This window comes from Neodiprion virginianus, chromosome 6 (genome assembly GCF_021901495.1).
Source record: "Neodiprion virginianus isolate iyNeoVirg1 chromosome 6, iyNeoVirg1.1, whole genome shotgun sequence".
NCBI classification, from domain to species: Eukaryota; Metazoa; Arthropoda; class Insecta; order Hymenoptera; family Diprionidae; genus Neodiprion; species Neodiprion virginianus.
The window spans coordinates 9009302-9031884 of NC_060882.1; the positions used below are offsets into that span (position 1 = coordinate 9009302).

The 22583-nt window shown below is 39.0% G+C and overlaps 2 protein-coding genes and 1 long non-coding RNA gene across 5 annotated transcripts in view; 2 read left to right on the top strand and 1 right to left on the bottom strand.

Moving 5' to 3' along the window:
• LOC124306855 (LIM domain only protein 3-like) overlaps positions 1 to 22583 on the bottom strand; it is a 104788-nt gene that overhangs the window by 73005 nt on the left and 9200 nt on the right. For 2 of the 3 annotated variants that reach the window (XM_046767950.1, XM_046767949.1), the window contains exon 1: positions 16603 to 16711. The exons of the other annotated variant lie outside the window; for it this stretch is intronic. In XM_046767950.1, the coding sequence (XP_046623906.1) occupies positions 16603 to 16678 (76 nt within the window). In that variant the 5' untranslated portion in view covers positions 16679 to 16711. Of the gene's footprint in view, positions 1 to 16602; positions 16712 to 22583 lie in introns of those variants that run through there. 3 annotated transcript variants of the gene reach the window in all.
• LOC124306859 (uncharacterized) overlaps positions 1 to 22583 on the top strand; it is a 61256-nt gene that overhangs the window by 10141 nt on the left and 28532 nt on the right. The gene's annotated exons all lie outside the window — the stretch shown is intronic.
• LOC124306854 (probable cytochrome P450 9f2) lies at positions 16792 to 18677 on the top strand. The gene has a single exon (XM_046767948.1). The coding sequence runs from the start codon at positions 16900 to 16902 to the stop codon at positions 18424 to 18426; it is 1527 nt and encodes a 508-aa protein (XP_046623904.1). The 5' UTR covers positions 16792 to 16899; the 3' UTR covers positions 18427 to 18677.

The window sequence follows — 22583 nt, forward strand, 5'->3', positions numbered from 1 at the left end:
CGTTAAACCGCGCGATTACACGCGTGCTCAATTTAAAAAAAAAAAAAATTAAAATCCGCGCTCGCCAGATTTGTGTTTTTGTTTTTTTCGCATCTTCTGTTTTCAAATATTGTCTTTTTTTCTGTTGTCTTCATTTCCCGAGATCGATACAAATGTTGAATGATAATTCGGCTTATGCAACATGAAATATTTCAAAAGCTATCCCCCATCTTCCACTTCGAATTCCCATAGTTTTTCACAATTCATTTTTATTCTTTTCTCTTTTTCTCGATTCATTTAATCCTCTCACTCAAACCGAAATGTTATCACGAAACAAAAAAGAGTGAAATAAAGGTTAAAACAATCTTAGTGTTTGAAAAAAATTCTACTAGGAAAACCGAAGTATAAAATGAGAAACAAAATTTATAAAAAAGTAGGAAAACGACAACGAAATAGTATATTGTGTCACATGTGTGGAAAATGGGTGATTTTCAATAAGTGTGGTCTGCAGCCAGCAGGAAAGTTTTATTTGAGAATCAGCGAAGGTATTATTGACAGCGCCTGAAATTGTGGTTAAATAACCACACAAAAACGCCAAAGACGGTTCTGGTACGTAAACTTGAGCACTTTCCTCGTGCGCATGTGTCAACGTCGTTTTACTACACTGTTCGGAAATGTGGCACTTTACGCACGCTCCACAAGCTTTGAAAATGTAACTTACCGAACATACGTTGGGGAATTTTTTTTTTTTCTCCTATTTGCTCAGTATAATAAAGAAAAAAGTACATGTATATGATCGCATAGTATAATATCGTCGAATACCGTTCTGTCCGTGTCTCCATGTTTATATACATGTATAGCATAAAATGGTACTCATTTCGAGAGAGAGAAAGAGATACAGAGAAAGAGAGAAAGAGAGAGAGAGAGAGAGAGAGAGCGGGCAGTTTGTCGACCAAAACCGCGGAGCATAATGGGAAAATTTGCGTAAACGGTAGGGCCATTAAACGTACCCTTGTGTGTTCCATAATATGTGTGTCCCTCTGTGTGAGCGGTGCTCGTGGGGGCCGGGAGGGGGGGGGGGGGGGGGGGAGGGAGGGATATGAGGGTGAAACGAGGGTGGGACTATAACTCGCAGTAATACCAACCTAACCGTGTACCCATGATTATAACGCTGCCAATTAGTCAACCCAGCTTACGATGACACCCCCCTTTCTCCCGTCTGACCCCTCCTTCTCCGCAAGCTTTTACACTCCTAGATCACACGAGTTCTACAAGATAGGTACTTGATGCGGTATCGTCAGTCGCTAATTGACGCTGGCAGAAACGAATCGGTATCGTATTCGTAATCTGGCGGTTCGATGAACTGAAATAAAAGAGAAAGGGGCGAAAAAATGGATGACGGTAAAAGTTAGAACCGGTTTTTCGTTATTTTAGATTTTTGTTTCAAATCGTTCAATTGTCGAACTGACGATGAAACGGGTATATGTTTTTGTGAAAAATATTTTTCTTCGCAAGTTAATTAACTTGATATTGAAAAGCGACAATCTGTGAAGATTTATAATTTTTCATAATTTTCGACTTACGGTTAATCGTATTTTGTCACACTACGCGAGGTGTTACTATTACTGGCGAGAGAAAGTCGGAGGGATTCAAAGCTCGTAGATTTTCCTGCAGGGCTCATAAGCCATGCGTCATTTTGTGCCCTGCAGCAGCAGCAGCAGCAGCAGCAGCAAGTTTAGTAATTATTCAGTTAAATTACGAGACAGTTGGCAACACTTTGCAACATGTGTTATGTAACTGGGTAAAAATCTCTGAATTAATGTCACCAATTAATTATGTTTATGAGTGTCTAAATTGTAACGGTATGTTTGGCGTGCCACCAAATTTATACGGTAACATGAAATCTTCAGCATCATTCGGCCATGTTTTCGACAACATTTACCGAAACTTAATGGTGTCTTTGTATGTGTATGAAAAAGATGTACGAAAAAAATGTATGAATTTTCGAAACAAGAATCATCATCGTACCAGATTAATCCAGACGAATTGCATTTCCTCTAAATGGAAAAAAAATCAGATTTCAAACGGTGTGTAATTCGTCGAGATTGCATGGTGTGATGATGTGAATTTTTTCCCAGATAGTAGCACCAATGACCTCTAAAACCTCGCAGTTACAGATTTTTTTAATCATTATTACTTTTACAATAATATATGTTAAGAATGTGTCAGCAACGCGTGTATTTTAAACGGGAAATCCACACTCTATGGGGGACGGGATGGAGTTGAGATAAAAATCTGAAAAAATTTGGTAATCTTTTCGAATTATTTAAAGTGGATTGGGGAGTGATCCGGAAAAAATTCATCACCACCCTAAATAAGGACCACCCTAGTATGAACCCTTAATAATTGTAAACATTCGATGCATTCATCTTACATCTTTCCATTTTAGATCGTAATTACAAAAAAACATCGCGCATTATCGTATACTTATTATCAAAGTGCGTTTGAAGGTGGGATTAATTTTTCGTAAAAGAAAACATGACTGGGCAGAGTTTCATATTGCCTCAACGTAAAATAATTTTCACAGCGTAAAGAAAACTCGTAACGAAATTAATATTTTTATCGTAATTCGCCGATTTCGAATCCCCGGATAGAAATGCATATAATTTGAGTTTTTTTATTTTTTTATTTTCTGTATTGTAAACTGCAAATGCAGGAAAAATTGTTGCCCGCTTATACAGACGGACGTGTTTGGAGTAAAACGAAAAAAAAAAAAAAAAATAATAAAAATAAATAAAAAAAAAAAAAAAGCGAGAGAAAGACAAGCGCATATTGGAAAAATCCTTTAATTCCTCGTGTTTTCTAGCCCGGGGTGGTGGTGGATCATTGCAGGATTGCGGGAACAGCGAGTCGACCGCGAGACTCGGGCGCGGGGGCAGGAATCAGATATTTAATTAATTTTACGTCGTGCGCAAATGAAACGGAAAAATATAATACGATCTGACGTGTGGTTTGAAAACTCCCTCTGGTCTTCACCCTTGCAGCTACCCTCGATCAACGCGCATCCAGCTTTTTCCGCGGAGCTTGCAGCTTGCGAATCGTAACATAATATACAGGTATGTCTAGACTTTATTATTGGCACGTATATGTTACGTATATTAAGGTTGTTTTTGAATTTTTATGTTCCCAGGGACTTGAACGCTTTCAAACTGATAGAAAAAAATTCCCTGAAAATTTAAGCTCTCCATATCGTATGATCGAAGCATCTCATTATGGAAACAATTTTTTTTTTCTCTTTGAAATTTTACAAGCGTTTGACGAATATACCGATAATTATGGAAAGTAGACAATTTTTTGCAATGCTCCCAACGAGCGACGTGCGGAGAAGTAGCTTTTCTGTCTTCTATTCGTCGCTTCTCTTTTCGCGTTTGTTTAACGTCCCGGTCAACCTCGGGCTTTCATCCGTTGGATCGAGGGCGGGAAGGGTGCGTTTGAATTTTCGTTTATTTCGTTTTTTCCCTTCAATTTTTCTCCCTTCGCCCTACAAACGCGAACTAATCAACCTTATATCGAATCCATGATTTAATTTGCGTACCTGACAGCTACCGCGCGTGCACAGCTGTTTCGATTTTTTCCACGGTATTACACACGGACAATTTCTGGTTTACACGGCTTTACCAATAACTCCAAATTCACCCTGAACAATGCTTACTGTCATTGTTGACGCGTGCTAAAAATATTGTGCAGAACAATGAATAGTCACAACCCCATACGCTGGGTTCAACCAACTGATTGCAAATGCTATTTTTTAATACTTTAAATCACAGTTCTTTGAAGCCTATTCAAACATTCCGAATTTATTGAATCAAGTTATTTTTTTTCACTCAATTTAACATTCAATCGAATCGAATGATATTCGGTGTACTGGAGATAGAATTTGAGCAATGTTTTGTAGAATTTATTTACTCTGTCGATAAAAGTTTTTTTTTCCATCAACTGTATTCGTTTAATTTTGAATGAGCCTATAAATTTATTTATATAATATCGTTACTTTGTAATTTAATCTGTTATTATAATTATAAATTTTAGACATTGAAATATTTTTAAACTCATTGTACTACTGAAAATTAGCGTCAATTCTCTCATTCTTACAATTTGCATCACGTGTGAATTGAAAACACTTGTTGGATGGACGTAAAATATTTGATATCGATAGTTTGAACGCGAGTTTTGTTTTTTATTCCTCGCATATGTTTGATTTATTCATTTTTCTATAACACAGTGTGATACCGAGATGCAAAAATTCATCGATTGTCGGTCAGTTTCGTTTCATTTTCGACCCACTTTACACGACGCGGTCAATCTATAGTTCATTTATGACTAAAACAGATTTTTTTTATTCTCCTTCGTTCTGCGCCAAAATATTGAAAACTGTGTGTTACATTCGGTTTTGTCCATTCAACTGTGAACGATGATACCAGCTACACTGTTAAAAATGACTGTGAATTTACCACATATTTGTCGTACAAAAGAGTTGTCAAATTACAAAATCAGGTTGCAGATCTAAAAATTGGTATTTTCCTTAAATTCGCGGTAAAAATTTTTGATTTCACTAAAATTTACAAGAAAAACACAAAACAAATAATCTGAATTTACTAAATTTTGTAGTAAATTCATTGTATTTGTGAATTGAATAAACAGTAAACGTACGGTGAATTCACTGTCCCGTATCGAAGTAAAATTTGTCAATACAGTGTAGAAAGTTCCGTACAGAAATTTTTAACAGTGTATCGCCGCGTTCGAAGATTGACTTGTCGTTGCAAATAACGTTGCACGTACCTCACTGCAATTAATACTGAAAATACCGATAGGGCAACGCAAATCGGCATATTAGTGTCGCTCGAAAACTATCGCAGTTCGGCTCTGTGGCGCAATAAAGTGCGATTTGAACGTTGAAATCGTTGTATATTATCGGCACGTGTGCGTTTGTCTGTACGTTTACTACAAACGCGTGTCTCTGCGATGCCAATAAATCAGCGCGTCGATCAATTCTATACGTCGTACGATTTCTGGTATTTATATGTCCGATATAAATTGGCCGCAGATCGTACGCCCGCCTTCGTCCAATTGCGCAATGGTGGCTACACACCGAAACACGATTAAACACGCTCTACTGTATTCCAAATTATTCCAATCGCCCGTTAGCTAAATTGACCGTGAATGTATGGATATACGTGATTATTTATAGAGTGGTCAAAGTTTTTTCAAACCTTTTTCGAAATCTGTCCAACCTCTGGAAGTTCGAAATTCTGGCCGAAAATAGGTGATTCGCTTTACGGGAAACTATAGCGAATATTGATTAAGGTAATTATCCGAATCACTGTCACATTCTTTCAATGTATTTTTTTCTAATTATTACAGGGAAAGTAGACAAAGTAATTAATTTTCGTTACTCAGATTTTTGGCTGTGATTGGCGAGTGGGATGAATTGTGGAATGGATGAATGAATGAATTTTAAACCAAATGACGGCTCGTGTTTCAAATATATTTATAAATAAATCAAATTATACTCTGCTATTTGTACCTTATGAATATTGATTATATAATATTGATTACGCATAATTTTCAGTTTTCAAAAAAGTCTTATACGTGGAATCTCAGCACAAAATATTGAAATTATTCTATGCCTCGAAAATAATATTCTTTGACTTTTCACCTTATCGTTAGTTACGAAATCGTGCAAAGTTATAATAAGACAAGCAATGCAAAAATGAAATTTGGTGTTTTGAGGTATTAAAAGATACGTTACGACGTAGGTGTGTTAAGGTTGAACAGTGTATAGAGCGGTAACGAATAGCTGGACTGCAGGAATTAGCGTTACAAGTGTGCCGTTAGTTAGCGATTGGGGTTGCAGGCTAGCCGAGTAGCGAGCGAGGGTGGTTTCTCGATATATATCGACAACGGGGCATCGATTATATGCTCGATTAATTCGTGACCGTCCCCGCAGCCCCTGACTGGCTAGTACACCTCACGTGGACGCGGTATAGATGGTTTCGGCATCTGCACCCGGCACACATTATTTTTAATCCCTCCTCAGGGTGAAGCAGTTTTTTTTTCCATAACCTAAACTTCCTCCCTTCCCTCTTTCTCTCTCTTTCCCAGTCCCCTCATTTCCGCGGGGCAAGCTCGGAACATTTTTTTATTTCACCTTTTTCCATTTTCCTCCTCGTCTTTTTTTTTTTTTGAACATTCCTACGCGTATTTACCGGTCACGATTTTTTTATTTTTTTCGGATCAAGGGTTGTTTCCTACCAACCCGTTCCTATTAAAAAAATATTACGAATATTCCTCACACGTCGCACAATTTACTCTATGTTGAATCGATCCCGGATCATATAGTCTCCTTGTCAGTCTCTGATTCTTAATAAGATTTTCACAAGATATTTTTCTGGTCAAGATGTTGTCAAAATTGTACAAGCTTTACCTATGGAAATTGTGTGTTGGATAGATTGAACGGTGCTAGAACGAATAGAAAAATCATCAGGGTTTGTATACTGCAAAGATTCAGAAATCCTGTATATAGACTTCAAAATCAGACTAACGATCAAGTTAAAATTTTTTAACCTTGAGTCTGCTGATTGTCGATTTATTAATTTTCACGAATCGCTTGTAATTGATAAATTTTAGTTAGTAGATGACGTAGCTTTTCACTAAACCTGAATCTTGTTTTTGGAAAAAAAATTTATAATCTAACTGAATTCTTTTTCTCCGTTTCTCAAATTGACTCTGCAGTTTTATAAAAATCAGTCTTGATCAAAAACTCAAATTGTCACTAACACCAGCTAACAATAATTAAAAATAAATCATATGGGTAAATGTATTATTTAGCCAAGCTTGCCAAGCTGCTTTTACCCTTTTGTAATTTACTACCAAACGTCTTGTTCGCGGTTTTATTTTCGTAGTTTCCTTGAGTCTAGAATCATACCGGCAAGTGTACCGAGAAGAATTTCTAGTTTTAGTTACCGTACAGTCATTGACTATTTCCATGTTTTACCGTAATCAAAAAATGCGGTTCTGAGAATAAAATGATGGTTAAATTCACAGCCGCATAATCAGAAAAGTCTAGTTAGAACTGTTTTTCATTATGGTCACTCATACAAATAGAAGCCATAAGCCAAAGAAAGGACTTAATATTGCTATATTATCATTAAATGTATATCACTGACCTAGACATGATACCACTCAATAGTTAGTTATCCATCATCGCTTCTAGGTAGTAAAAGTTTACGTTCAGTTCCAAGTATGGCATAATCGTGTCACTGTCAACAACTTATCGCTAACGACAGAAAAACTAAACTTGGTTCGCTTGGATAATCGAAGCGCAAGTAAGCACATCTGATTCGCAAGTACGGATTTTAATGGAAAAATGTCTAAATCCCTTATCCGAATCAAATTTCCCGTACATGGAGACGGCGGTGCAACCCACATGCCGTGTTATCCGTGTGCTCGAATCACCGCGACGCGACGTGGAGGGAGGGATTTGGATTTGAAGGGTGGAAGGAAGGGACGCCCGGGCAATTAGCGGGCCGTCACCGGCACAGTAGCTGACAGGGCCTCGGCGCTCCTCGCATCGTGCGTTGCTCGTAATCTACATGCGTTCGCCAAACTCGTAGATCCAGCCGGCTTGCAGCGTGCTTGCGGCGGGACCGGTAACCGAGAGAGAGAGAGAGAGGGCGAGAGAGAGGGAGAGAGTGGGACCGACACCCCCTAATTAGAACACACAACCGGTGCGCGAAATCGGCACCGAGTATCCTATGAATGGCGGGTCAAATATGCGCGATCGAGATCAGCTCGAAGCAGCTGCAGCCGTCCTCAGTGCTGAATATGGGGCCACTTTAAGCCGGACACTCTGCGTTCCGTTCTGTAACCCGGTGCCACTTGTTAAGCTCAAAGGAATTCCTAGCCAGCTCTTCGGCGTCCCTCTGATTGCGCCGTGTGGTCCCGTTGCTCGATCGGCAAGTCGATCGTCCGATTAAGAACTCATCCGTGCGGTTGGCGAATTTATACGGGGACACGTCACCGAAACTTCGAAATTTTTTTTTCATCGATACGGTATTTTACCTGTCGGTATCCAGTATTCAGTATCGCAAAACAATTGCTTTTCTTGCCATTTGGATTTAGTGTATTCGGCTTCTGTGGAATATGTGATATTTGTTCGAATCGTGTTTTATGTAGGCATTTTTTATTTTTTTTCCTTGTCTTGTTATTTTGAAAAGCATCTTGCGTGGTACTTTCACCTATTAAAATTTGAAATGATTTCACGAATTTCTGGTAGAGTAGCGAACGAAAGTTGGTATCTATATACTTGGAGAACAAGAATCTAAAGACTGTTTAAAACAAAAGCATGTTATTTGAGTTTAAAACTGTTGAATAATTTAGTTGGCATCAGCGAGAAGATTTTACACGATCGTTCTTGGGTGTAATTTGCAATCTGATCATTAACTACCGAACTTATAGGTTACTTCATTTGCAAAAAAATGTGGATATGTTCTTCAAACTAAAATTTTCTGTAGCATCAGAATCTGATTAATTGAAATGATATCTGAATATTGACAATTGCAAATAATTTGCATAATTCGACGGTTGTGCGTCAGATTGCAAATTGGATGCTTACTTTTACTCTGTGCCTCATTTTCAATTTTATTAATCTAAAATTGCTGAAGAATGTCAATTTAAGACGTGATTTGAAACAATATTTAGGAACTTGGTAGATAAAATCAGTCCAAACAAGTCGATCAGACATTTGTACTATGAAATTTTACTGATATAATTAGAATTTTCCGTCCGTTAAAAGAGTTTAGAATTTCATTCCCATATTCCCTTAATATTGATACTTTTTGTTCAGTTCATTACGAGATAGTGTTTATTTTATTTGTTTATTTATTTGTATAAACCCGGATTATTTTCTCAAGTATGTAAAAATACGACTATAGTTCAAAACAATAGCACCACATATCGAATTTCTCATTTCAAATCACGTCTGTCAGTCGAAATTAGTTCATATCTAATGAATATTCTGTCGGGGCGTCGGAATAAAAAAAAAAAAAAATCATGTCAGTACAAGAAATAATAAAAAGTGTTCTCCGTTAGGTTAGTTCAAATAATATTATGAACCGATTACTCAACATTCTCCAGAGTTTTCGAAACACATTTGTTTATAATGCAATCCAATCATCATCGGTAACTGATAATCGTTACAGCTGTATATGGAAATGAATAACGAATAATTTACTGTCACAAGGATCCAAAACTTGATCAGTACAATCAGTAGAACTTTCTTTTGAGTAAGATGAATATGTTTCGTTCCGCACGTGAGAAATCCTGAATTCGCTATCAAAGTCTGAAAGGAAAGGTAAAAATAATAATCGTAAAAAAAACGAAGATACATTTTCAAAAGAGAAAAAAGAAAAAATAAGCCAACGACTCGGCAGAAAGAAATATACATAAAGACCGGTTGAAAAGTGACGATCGTTAGGAAATTTTACTTTTAGATAAATGGGGAATTTTCGTAGGGATATGAAAAGAAATCATCGTTGACAATTGAAAGATGAGGAGCGTAACACCGTGTCGTTATCTCTGTGTTATTATACCGAAAAGTTAGTAACAAAACATACAACGATCAGATTTTCCCGCACCCCCGTTCTTCCGGCGATTCATCCGAAACCCCCGCAGATAGGGTTGCAGAACTATCGCATAGCGCGCGAGGGGGTAGTGAATGCAATTATAATTTTAATTTCGAAGGTATTTAATAAAGGGGTGCAACCACACGCAGGCAGAAACAGACACACGCACGCACACGCACGCAAAGAAGGCGCGTGGGTGGCGACGGGAGAGGAGAGAACGGGCCTGTGAACTAATTAGTAATTATGGCTTGACAGCCGACCGTTCCAAGGTCCCCCCTCGACCCCCCTCGAACCCCCCCCTCCCTCGACGTTCGCGTTCGTCCCGTCACGGTTGGACGGCCCCGCTGAAAGCTGCCCGTTGCATTTCCCCGAACGCTGTTGGCATTTCGTTTCAACGTGCAGATCGTTGAATGCCATTCGGTTGCCAATTGGCTCCTACCCCGCGACTAATTGGTCCATGCGCCGCACGACAGCCCCACTTTTGCAGTCTTTGGCTATTAATGTGTTTACTATTCACCTTTCGTGGTCGTTGTTTTTACGTTGGTATTTTTTTTTTTTTTTTTTTTTGTTTGTTTTTTATATCTTCCTTTTTCCCCACCGTTAAACCGATCTTTCCTGGTATGCGTGGGTAATGTTCGTTCAACGGTACTTGCTTTCGATATTTTCTTTTACGTTTACATTTTTTACCTATTATACGTCCATAGATTTGGTCTCGCGGTGTAAATTTATTCGTTTTCGAAAAATACAGGCATTATTCTGGAAATTTTAACAAATCGCTTATTTTTAAACGAAATACGCATGTGAGATCGTTTTATCACACTCGAATAAGGGCTTTAACGAAACGGCAATCCAAATTATAATCACGATAGGAATGATTTTACTTAAATTTTCAATTTCCAGCTGTTGTAAAAAAAAATTTTCAATAAGGTCGGTTACAATGAAAACAAGTTCAATTGCTGCGGAGGAATTATGGACATTGTGCGTTATTCGATTTTACGGCACGGTTCGGAGTACATCTACATACATACACAGATACGTACACGCGTACGAATGAATCGAAAGAGATGAAGTTTGTGTATAGAGGTACGATATTCGGGCTAACGAGTTGAACGTGTAATTCTGACGAGTGGTTGTTCGATGTTTTTCGATAATTAAATAACGTTTGATGTCAATGGTATGGGTATAATACGTATAATTGCATTGTACGAGCTTGTTCTATTGAATTAGTTTCGATTAAAGAGAAAACGATGAACGGTCCCTTCGTGTCCAGCTACACGGAACCGAAACGAGCACGAATAATTAAGTTAGCGGTTCCCCTGTATTTTTTTTTTCACATTTTTTTTTTCTCCATTTTAACTGGATAACTCCGGGATGCCCCGAGCGTTCATCTATTTCGGACAATTTGCGGTGAAATCGGACGGCATTCCCGAGTCAATTATAACGCGAACCGTGTAATCTGATTTTTTTTTTAAATTCGATTAGAGCGATTTTTGCTTGCTCGATAATTATTTACTCAATGGAAATATTATTTAACTACGTATAATTTAAAATCGAATTTGAACAGACGTATTATCATAATCGTTTACAAGATGACAAACAATTTTCCACCACATTTTCGTTATTCGAAAGCTTGCGATTAATTAATTGAGAGGCGATATTTCACACTTTCGTAACGGCAATGAAATTCGGATTGGATAAACTATGAATCATTATTGCATGGTTACGCTGCACGTTGAAGCTTTATTTTTACTATACCTAAATGCAATTACTTACGTTTATATGTGTATTATATACCAAACGCCGAAATACGCGTTGCACGTTTTCCCGACAATACTTGTTATAAATTCAATGAAATTTCAGCCCATCATTTACTCTACCCGGACCATTAATTACGCATTAACAAATCCGCCTCACTACGAATTACGTGGCTAATTCCTACCGCAGAAAAAAGGACGAAATTAAAATAATGATTTATACTACAATCAACGAGGGTGAGCCCATGGAATTAACGATCTTCTATCAGTTCAAATTTTCACTTTTTTTTTTTTTTGCAAGGAAACTATTTTTCCAACTCCGATTTTCTCACGTTTCACAGTCATACTTGACCGAATCACGGATGAAATTTATTGGAAAAATGAAGTATTCGTTGAAGATACTGTAGCAAAAAGAAAGAAAAAAAAAACGATCCAAGACTTAAGAACTCTGACGAATGGCACGATTTTTTACGCGATCTCTTTACCGAAATTTGACTGAAGGTAATTTTTATTTCGAATAATGTTCACTCAGTTTCTAAATATTAAAAAAAAGAAACTTTCTAGAAGAGTTAAAAAATATGATACATTTATTTAATAAAATATGCGATTGAATATGATATTGACTAAATTAATGAGTTAAAAGTACTGCCCAAGTTATTGTTTTGAAACATATTTAAAGACAGTCGTATACTCTGATTCCAGTTGTGGAATATCGCACTCGACTAATACAATTTCAAAAAATCATCACCGTGCAGGGTAATCAAATCAATTCGTTCGATCATCCTCTTTCACACAATTATTGAAAATCAAAAAATCACCGAGTGTGCAACGCTTGTGAATTTGAATCCTTCAACGTTTCGGAGTAGAAAAAAAATCCTGTAAAAATCGTATATTATACATGGAGAAGTCGGAAGCGAGGTTTTGCAGGGGAGTAGCGACGATGGGGTGCGGGGAGGGGGGGAGGAGTTGGAGTGCGGGGGTGGCAATTTTAAACTGTCCCTGGGCGAAAATGGTTTTGGGCATAGCGTCCGGCTAGTGAGGCGAAGCGTGCAATGATTGATGCAGGGCTGAGGGGTGCTCGGGGTGGGAAATTTAATTAACGTAAATGCCGTCACCACGGCCGGCGCTACACACGCCGTGTGTGGCGTGTGGGGGGCAATCGCTCATATGCAACCTGCCCCCCCACCCCACCCCCAACCATCGCAGCCCTCGAGCCCAGGTTATTAAACACCCTCGACTCGACTCTGCGCGGCGCACGCCGAAAGGGGTAAGAGTTTTGCGATGGGTATGCCGAGATTCCCTCTCCCTTCCACCCGTTTCGCCCCTTTCGCCCCCTTCACCCCTTCCGTCACTTCCATCCCCTCCGCCCCTGATCTGATTTAACCGAGACGCGCGATGCATCAGCATCAGGGGCGGCCAGCAGCCCTGCGGATACCGCAACTACCGTGATCGATCGCGGTATGTGCAGTTGACGTCCGGATACAGATTTCATCGGTAGGTAATATTAACGCCTAGCGAAATGCTTGATCCCCCTCTCCCGAACCACCGACGTTTGCAGGGTTTTGGTTTGGGCTGAGGTTTCGGCATTTCTATATGTTCAATGTGCGCGCACAGTTGTTGCGTTCCATCTAATTTCTGCCCCGAGGTATGTAACTATTTACGTATCATGTAACTCTGATTTTACACAGGTATCGTTATTATATACAAACTTCTCAGGTAAAAATTGACCCGGTTATATGTTGTAATATTATGAGAATATTTGCATATAAAGAATTCAATCATCCTGAAGAGTAAAGAAAACGTAGTAGTAAAATTCAAAAACAAATTTCTTTTGGAAATACACAATGGTCAGGTTCTTTTCTGCTGAAAGAGCCTGGAGATTAAAACTGATACCAACAATTAGGGATATGTATATGCAGTTTTGAATTAAATTTCTCGAGTGATTTTCTCATGAATATGGAAAAATTGTACCCTGCTGGATTGACGATAATTTTTTTTTCACACAGTCATGAAATTCTTTCACCTTATTGATTTCGTTAATTCATGGATCGTTTAGTTTAAATTATATATTCGAAGCGTTGAGGAGAAAGAAAAATTGAAATAAAAACTGCACAAAGTGTAAAAACGTCGCAGGGAGAAAATTGGCAGAAAAAAACAGAAAGTAAAAGAAATAATTATATAAAAAAAAAAAAAAAATACCGAAACAAATTATCTTCCTCGGGAAAAGTAAACGGATTGCAGTAAAAAAATGTCTCGTCGATTCTGCGGAACCGCGTTCGAGCGACCGCGTCGTCAAGACTTGGCGACAATAGCGATCCTGTGCGGTAATAAAGTTTGGGCAACAATTCTATAATCCCTGAAACCTAATTAGGAGCGAGACTCTTGCGAGATACCAGAACCGACTTAACTTTGGTACAAACAAGAACAGTATCCTCCTCTCTTGAGGGCTAAGAAACTTAGTTTTCTTGACGCTGGGTGGTGAGGGGGGGGGGGGGGGGCAGAGAGGAGGAATAACGTTGTTTGCGGGGGTCGCCGCCGGCTGGCCAATGTAATCGGTTGTAAAAATGTAATAAAAGATCAAAGCTCTCGCCAAGGGGCAAAACGGATATCATACGCAGAGCTGCCATGCTCGGCCTGCCCACTCCATCGAATATCAAGGCTGTCTTAGTCTTCGGCAATTTTTTGATCTGCTCACCCCAACCCCCATGTGTCAAACTTGCATGAAACATAATTTTCGACAAGAGCACAGAAATAAACAAGTCACAGAGAAAGCTCGCTTCGTTTATGATTCGCGTAAGTAACTCACAGGTAGGGGAATTGTTTTTTTTATACCTTATATTGATCGGCACTGATGAAGACATTAAAAATTTTTCCGAATCAAGATTTGGATTTGTTTTGTTACGTATTGCAGGCACACACGTAATCGAAAACGTACGTCTGGATATGTTGATTTTATTTATTTAGTTTTTTTATTTTTTTATTTTCACAGCGCGTGTAATATAAAGCGGCAGACGACAAGACTCGAGGCTCCTTGAGAATTGATGTACACCGGGCGGTGTATCGGAATTTTTCATATTTGCATATCGGAGGATATTGCTTTGTGTGTTTATATATCAAATCATAATATGATAGGATGTCAATAAGACGTGTCTCCGGGCTTCTTGACTTTGTATTGCTTAGTGAGCAGGAAAATTGACTCTCCGGTAAATGTTGAAATATTTTTGAAAGGTGGACAGGACTCTCGACATCGCGAAACTTTACTCTTAATCAACAAAAAGTCAGTTGCACTCCGAAATATAGCTTTTTCTTTTCGGTTCCCTCGTACCTCGTGAATCTAGGTAGATGAAACTTTGTATCCAAAAAAAAAATCGAGGAATAGATTATGGAATTTTTGTTTTTACTCTTGTGATATAACCTGAGGCCTAACTTTGAGTAAAACTGAATCCATTTTATTTCATAGCTCCGATTAAATAAGGCGGCCTATACGAAATAAAACAAATAGCAGTATGTAGTCGTCCTTAAAATGTTAATTTTTGGATTTCGACCGGTCCGTCACACGAAATCGCTTTCAAATAACAATTCCTTCATTTTTTCACGTATTTATCTCAACTCTAAGCTGTGCCCGCAAGAGGGTGGATTCCCACATTGAATACCTTCAGCGACACATTAAACATATTCAACGGAGTTCGATAAAATTTGGCCAAGGGAGGCTTCTTGGTTCGCTGATTACGAATCTAAACTCGAAATTTAAAAATTCAAAAGACTTACTTACTGATGGCGATTCTTTATTTAGTTTTTAGATTTCTCTACTTCCTGCTTCTCATGTTTCTACGTTTCTACTTTATTCTATTTTTTATTCTATTTGTTTTTTTTTCTAACATTGTCTTTGCCGTCTTTCACTCTCTCAATTTTTGCATCCTTCTATCTCTATATTTCTACTCCTGTCTATGTCGTAGTTCTCTGTCTTTATTCTGTGCTCCTCTTTACACTAGATATCAAACTAGGCTAAGTTTTTGGATTTGAGACTCTGAATATAGCTCAACTTTGTATACCTTTCTTGTTATTTCCCAACATTGCCATGGGAAAGATCTCAATAAACCATCAAACCATGAAAACGACGGATCCAATACGACGGACAAAAATCAGAAAATTCACTCGATATTGAATCCAATATTTGCCTTTCAAATTTCAAGTTCAGATTCGTAATCAACGAACCAAGAAACCTCCCTTAACCAAATTTTATTGAAATCCGTTGAATATATTTAATGTGCACCTTAAAGGGTTAAATGGAGGAATCCACGCTCTTGCGGGTACGTGTTAAGAGTTGAGATAATAATCTGAAGAAATTAGGGAATTTTTTTTTTGAATTAACTGGAGCCGATTTGGAGGTGTGTCGGTCGAAACTCCAAAAATGATCTTTTAATGACCACCTTGAAGTACGCAAAGAAATAAGTAGCTGTGCTTTGAAAAGTAGGTTCGCATCCGTTCCATGATTGAAAGTGAACTTGACCGGTTATTCAATTCCCCGCCTGCATTGCTTGTATTGAGCTATGACGTGTCTGTTTTTACGTACCCATTATACAGAGCAGCCGGATTGAGGATACGCCTCCAGAATTTAGAGCGTGAATTGAATATGATCTGATCAGGAAAATACGAGATCAGGGCGACGATTAATGGAGATGAAACGGGTCATAACGCCGAACTTAAGTAACGCGATGTCCGGTCGAACACTTTTGGAATTCATCTTCATCTCTTAAGTTAGACATTTTCTTCGGTAGGGTGAGCCAAAAAAAACTAACCTATCGAATCTATGGTCTTAAAAGGACCTGTTTACTGAAAAAAAAATTCTCCCGTTTGGAAAAATTTTTAGCTCAATTTTAAAAGGTGTCGCTGGCCAATTGAAAATTCCCATTTAAATAACACGCAAAAAAATTTTTTTTATTAAAAATGCTATAACTTTTGAACCGTTTGAGATAAAAAAAATTTCAAGGCATATTCTTGTAGGGCATTAAATTCTCTAAAAAAAGACCCCCGCATGGATTTTCTAAACTCAAAAATTCGTTACGTTGGTTAGTTAGTTTTTTTGGTTCTTCACCCTAATGTTCAGGTACATGGATTGGTCACATCTATTAGATGTGCTACCAAATGAAGTGAAAAATTTTATGCGTGTTTTTTTTTTTAATTACCTCTGAAATTTGAACTCCATTCGCATGGACTTGATTCGCACTCGCGATTGCGAGAACTAGCATGTGTAGCTATCATCTTAGTACGAGCACAGCGAACACTGAGTGTGACCCTACATTTAACCCGCAACTATCATTGAGTAACCTTTTGATGACGGACAATCTGTCGTTGTCAACGTTGGTTATTGCGCGCATCGCGTTGATACATCAGTAACAACCGTGGATCCGACTGAAGTGAGTCCTCTCACTGGATTCGCAGACTGTCGAGTTGTGCGATCGCGGTGCGAGCATCGAATCGCGATGTATTATATTTACATCGCTTGTGGAATAAGCCTGCTGGGCGCTTGGTGTTACCATTACTTAACGAAGAACAACGGATACTGGGAAAAGAAATGCGTACCTTGTCCGAAGGGCGCCGTGCCAGGGTTCGGACACTTCTTTTCCATGTACTTGATGCGGAAAAACGTGTTTCAATTGGGGGAGGAGTTTTACAATGAAATGCCCGGCAGAAGTATGGTCGGACTTTACAACGCCGGCAATCCCACACTCTTAGTGAGAGATCCCGAACTGGTGAAAGCTGTGCTTCAAACGAGTTTCGCAAGCTTCAATTCAAACGGCATAGAGGTTGACCCTCAATTGGACCGGCTGGGAGCCAAAAACCCGTTCTTTCTTGTTGGTGATGAGTGGAAAAGTTCTCGTCAGCTATTATCCTTGGCCTATACGCCGGGGAAGCTCAAATACATCTACGAGTCGATAAACGTTGTCTGTGCGAGTTTTGTCAAGTATCTGAATAACAAAGTCAATCAAGGAAACGGCGAGTTCGAAATTGAGTTGAAGGATCTCTACTCGAAGTTCACCGCAGAGGTTGCCGCCAGTTCAGCGTTTGGCGTTGAAGGTCATTCCTTCAGCGAGGACGAAGACGGGACCTTTACAAAAATCGGAAAAACTATCTTCCAACCGACGATCATCAAGGGAATAAAGACCATGTTAATACTGTTCGTACCCTTGGTTGCGAAAGTTTTAAAAGCACGCTTCATGCCACTTGAAGTCCAACAATTGTTGGTGAAGCTTGTCAAAGACATGATAAAGTACAGAACCGATCATAACGTGCAGCGTAAAGACTCCCTGCAGTTGATGATCGATTTGAAAAAATCCGGCACCATCGATCCGAGCACTGGCAGAGAATACGACGACGAAACTATCATCGGACACGCGACAACATTTTTCATCGAAGGATACGAGACGTCAAGCGTTACGCTGAGTTTTTTCGCACACCTGTTGGCGAGTCATCTTGAAATTCAACAACGCGTTCGCGAGGAAGTTTTGACCGTCGCTGAAAAGCACAATGGAATCACGTACGAGGCACTTCAAGAAATGACGTACCTCGAACAAGCGCTGTACGAATCGATGAGGATTTATCCCGCCGCCGGGACTTTGTTCAAAGTCTGTACGAGCAAAATCGAATTCCAAGGATCCGACGGAATTACCTGTGAAGTTGAACCTGGAACCTCTGTGATGATATCACTGGCCGGAATGCAAAAGGACCCCGAGTACTGGCCGGATCCTGAAAAATTTGATCCTGACCGTTTTTCCGAAGACAATAAACAGGCCAGGCACAAATTTCTTTACATTCCTTTCGGAGGAGGTCCTCGAGCCTGCATCGGTATGCGAATGGCCATGCTGCAAATTAAGGCAGCAATTGCTACGACGCTCGGGAACTTCACTCTTGAAGTGTCACCGAAAACTCAGCTTCCTATAAAACTAAACCCGTTTTACTTCATGGCAGCGGCTAAAGGCGGACTGTGGGTGAAGATAAAACCTTTGTAATTTGTGCAACCTATTTCTGTTTTCACACTTTCCGAGACAACGAACGAGAACGTAGCATTTTAACATTTTCCATTTCGAGAGCTCTCCAACAACGCGTTGAGAAAATACTGTAACCGTGAAAGCCACATTTCAAACACTAATTGACTATTGTGATAGAAATCTACGTTGTTTGATAATAAAGTCTGCCTAATCAAAACGATGTACTATACGGATTAAAAACGCTGCATCAGTGATTGATGTATTTTCATAAACATGTATTTTCGTATCGCCTCTCTGTCGTTTATACTTTTCGTGAGTAAACGTTACCTGAGCGTATAATTGCTGAAGAACTTTAAATTACACTGTACGTATATTAGACCAGCGGACTTCGGGGATCCTCAATATCCGTAGCATAAATTCCATGAGCTGAAATGGTCAACATTTTAACAATGATGCTCAACGTAAAGTAAAATCGGAAATATTGGATAATTGATCTGAAATTTTTTAAGTATTTTAAGATTTAAAATCCTTATCCTCCGCATTTTCGCTAACCTATTTCTACTCCACGTTTGTCATTTTCCCTCTGGAAGAAAATATGAAACGTCGACCGAGCACGTGCCGTTGTATATATCAATAATGATTTCGTCTCGGTAACAATCTATGTATACGAAGCTTATCGCATTTATTACCTATCCCCGGACTACTACGAGAATAGCGAAGTCTTGAGAGAGGGCAAAAAACCCCGCTGCAGACTCGTTCATCGGTTATTTTACAACCCCAAGATAGGGGCGCGTAACGTCTTTGTTTTCACCACAACATCCCCCGACCTTTCTCTCTCCAGTCAGCCATTTGACCAGAGAAATGCTCTCTCGCTACGGTAAAGGCGGAGGGGGTAGTTACAGATAAGAAACTGCTTGCCGTTTTCCGATTTTCTTTATTGGCCTATCTTCATTGTCAGCCGTTATTGAAAACGAGTCACAGGACGAGAACAAAGAACCGTTCTTCATTCTTCTAGCGTTGCAAAATTGAAGTCATCATGTTCCGTCTGTCGTTTCTTCATTACCTGATCGGCTGGAATAATTTGCAGACAAATTCATCCTGGATTGTAAATCCGTTCGCGGTGTATATTTTCGAGACGTTTTTTGACAAATTATCATAAACATTTGTTTACTAGTTTCGCGTACATTCTAGAAAAACGTGAATTAGCTTGAGAACCCCAAACATCGAAAAAACGTGGCGGGAATTCAGCAAAATAGAAACGAAGCTTTGAATTTGTGATTTCTAACTGTATTTCAAAATCAGATTTGCGATCGCCGTTTTCAACTTTGTCCGATACTTGATTTGCTGTAAATGTTAATCAAATTAGGTATAACGAAATTGTAAGTTAATGTTTGAGTCAAAAATTTCACAAAATATTTTATTATGTTTAAATTAAAAAAAAGAAAAAATATATCACATGTATTTGAAAATAATTGTCGAAAATTTCAAAATTTTCTTGCTTTCTTTGTACCGATTTTTCCTTCTCCTCGGCGATCAGTCTTCATAATTGGTGTCAATCAACTTCACGCTACTCGAAAATTTCCGAATTTTAATTTGACCTTATCTCCAGCTTACCGAACATTTGAAGGAGTTTCGAGTCTGTTCCGTGGCAATAAAATCCTCGCATCATGCAGCGCAAACTTCGAAACTAGACGCAATTCCGCCGCCTCGGATACTGCGCGAAATAAAGCGAGTAAGTGTCTTTTGGACAATAAGAGGTGGCTCAGCGCCCAAGTTTTACCGGGAAAGATGCAAAAATGGGTAAAGAGGCGATGCTCGCTGTGAAACGCGGATACCACGCGGTTGTTGGCAGGCGGACCACGGCAACGGTTCCCGTTCGAGGGGGAAGAGGTTCGGCCAGATAAGGTGCGGGCATAAACGTCCGCAGATAAGGGTAGTTTGCACCCCCGTTGTGGACAGTTAGCCTTAAATGAGGTGGGGCTGCTCGTGAGATCAGGCCTTTGTGCCCCAAGGACGTTACGGAACCTGCGGAACTGTTGCTGTTTACAAACTGCGAGGACCACTCGGTCACCTCGCCTCAACCTTATACTCGAGATAAAATATACCAGCTTGTTCTTGTTTTTTCTAAACGACATGACTGACGGTTTGAAGAGGAGATGCAGAAAAGGCTGTGCTTGCACAGCTTAGAAAGAAAATAAACGGTAAATTTCACAAACGAATTGGGTGCATGGGGATCAATATGTATTGCGGAAGGCCGATTTGACGAAGTTCAAAACATGCGAAAGTGAAATAACGAAAGACGAATTTTTCGAAATATCGATACTTTTGAGTTCTGGCTGCAGGCACTTGAAGCCTTTTTTACTCCTCACCTTCATTCGTCTACCTGATTATTTAGTTCAATCAAATCAACTCGCTGCTTCGTAGTGCATTTCTTTTTGACTCCATCTCACGCGGACGTGACGATCCGATCTTCTAATTTTCCATTTGGCGGGAGTGATTAATCTTTTAGTTTCGTTAATTCAGATGCTCAATTTTCGAACATTAGCAAACAGAAATTAGTCGTAAATCACATATATGTATAAATCGTGACAATCGCATAACAAAAATAAACAATAAATCACAATTAACAGAGAAAATTTGAAAACACAAATTTAAATTCAATTCTTACATTTTGTTAAATCCTTTAGTATGTAAATTGTAATAGTTAGAAAATATCATTTTCATACATATCGAAAAATACAGCCATCGGAATATCGATTATTACCGACGCACATTCTTGGTTTTCAATTTTGATAAAAGTGTCTGGCTTGAAGTTACCGTCGCGCAATTTTTTAAGTAAGAAAATTGATGGGGCAAAAATTGGAAACGTTTTTTGTTCCAAATTTTTCTAGCAAAAATAGATAAATCGTAATTATTTTGGTGAGTAATTTTTTCAGAATCCACATTAAGAAATTCTAGACAATTGGGAATGTAGAATCGCGTACAACTTTTATATCTAATCCAAACATTACATCCTTACATTCAAAGTTCGAATTATAAACAAGTAAGACAATTTTTTTCTTGCGACCCGATTGCCTTTAATCATCAATAGTTATTTTCTTGAGTAAACCGCGGGATCAATAGAGTCAAGTCTCAAAGGAATTATGTTTCAATGGCTGTCGAATGCATGGCTAAAAAAATTGAATATGATCAATCGTAAACCGGTTCAGTATTATATAGATACAATCAAAATTGCTCATAATCGTCCCTCACAATTTGTGCGACAATTTTCACCGGCAATAATAATTTTGATAATCGTTTAAAGATCGCGTTCATTTGAAAAGGCCGATCCGCGCGATCTGCTGTAACGAACGGCGGTCATGTGATCCGGGAAAGTTGAAGTAGCAGCAGCTTTGAAGAGATTGAAAAAAGAAGAATTGAATGGAAAGGACGGGACGCCAAGAGGGGGGCGGCGTGTCGGTGGCCAAATGGTGGCTATTGAGGAGCACCCCTTAAGATAAGGGGACGCCGGAGCGACGGGTTGGCCCACCCCCCCCATCCCTCATACATTTCCGCTATCTGACGCTAAACGGCGCCCCTAAAACCGCCCGAGACTCGAGTGGAGTTGCGGAGCCACGTCGTTCTCAAACCTGGGTAATTCGTCGTCACTTTATACCGCCGCAGAAGCCGCGAGATAGCAAGAATTTAGCCGCTCTTCAAATTCCCTGCCGCAGATCATTTTACGCGCTGAAGAAGAAGAAGACGTTTCCTATTTTTATTTATTCCTTATTCTTTACTCTTTCGTTCAGCGGAGAATCACTAGAGTTCTTCTTTGAACACCTTCAAAGTTCAGATAACGAATGGATTATTCGAAAATTGTCACTTGAATTATTTCATGCGTAGATTTCGGATGGGTATAATTTTTAAACTTTACACCGAGAGAAATTTTTAGTTTCGACTATCGCTCAGTCCTTAACTATTTTCATTTTTTACCACGGTTGAAAAATATAGTTCGAGGTAGAAAATGAAAATTAGTTTTCTGGCAGTTACCGGAAAGTCTAGTATCCGTTACTATTCTTTCTCATTATCATCACTGTTGCTATATTTTCTTGTAAATATTGCGAAAATTTAATGGTTGTGCAACGATAAATTGATGTCAATGCCTTGTTTAACTAAAAAGTTAGAGTAAACCTCAGAAA

Excerpts from the sequence above, each read along its gene's own strand:
- LOC124306854 (XM_046767948.1), top strand. The coding sequence starts at position 16,900 with ATGTATTATATTTACATCGCTTGTGGAATAAGCCTGCTGGGCGCTTGG.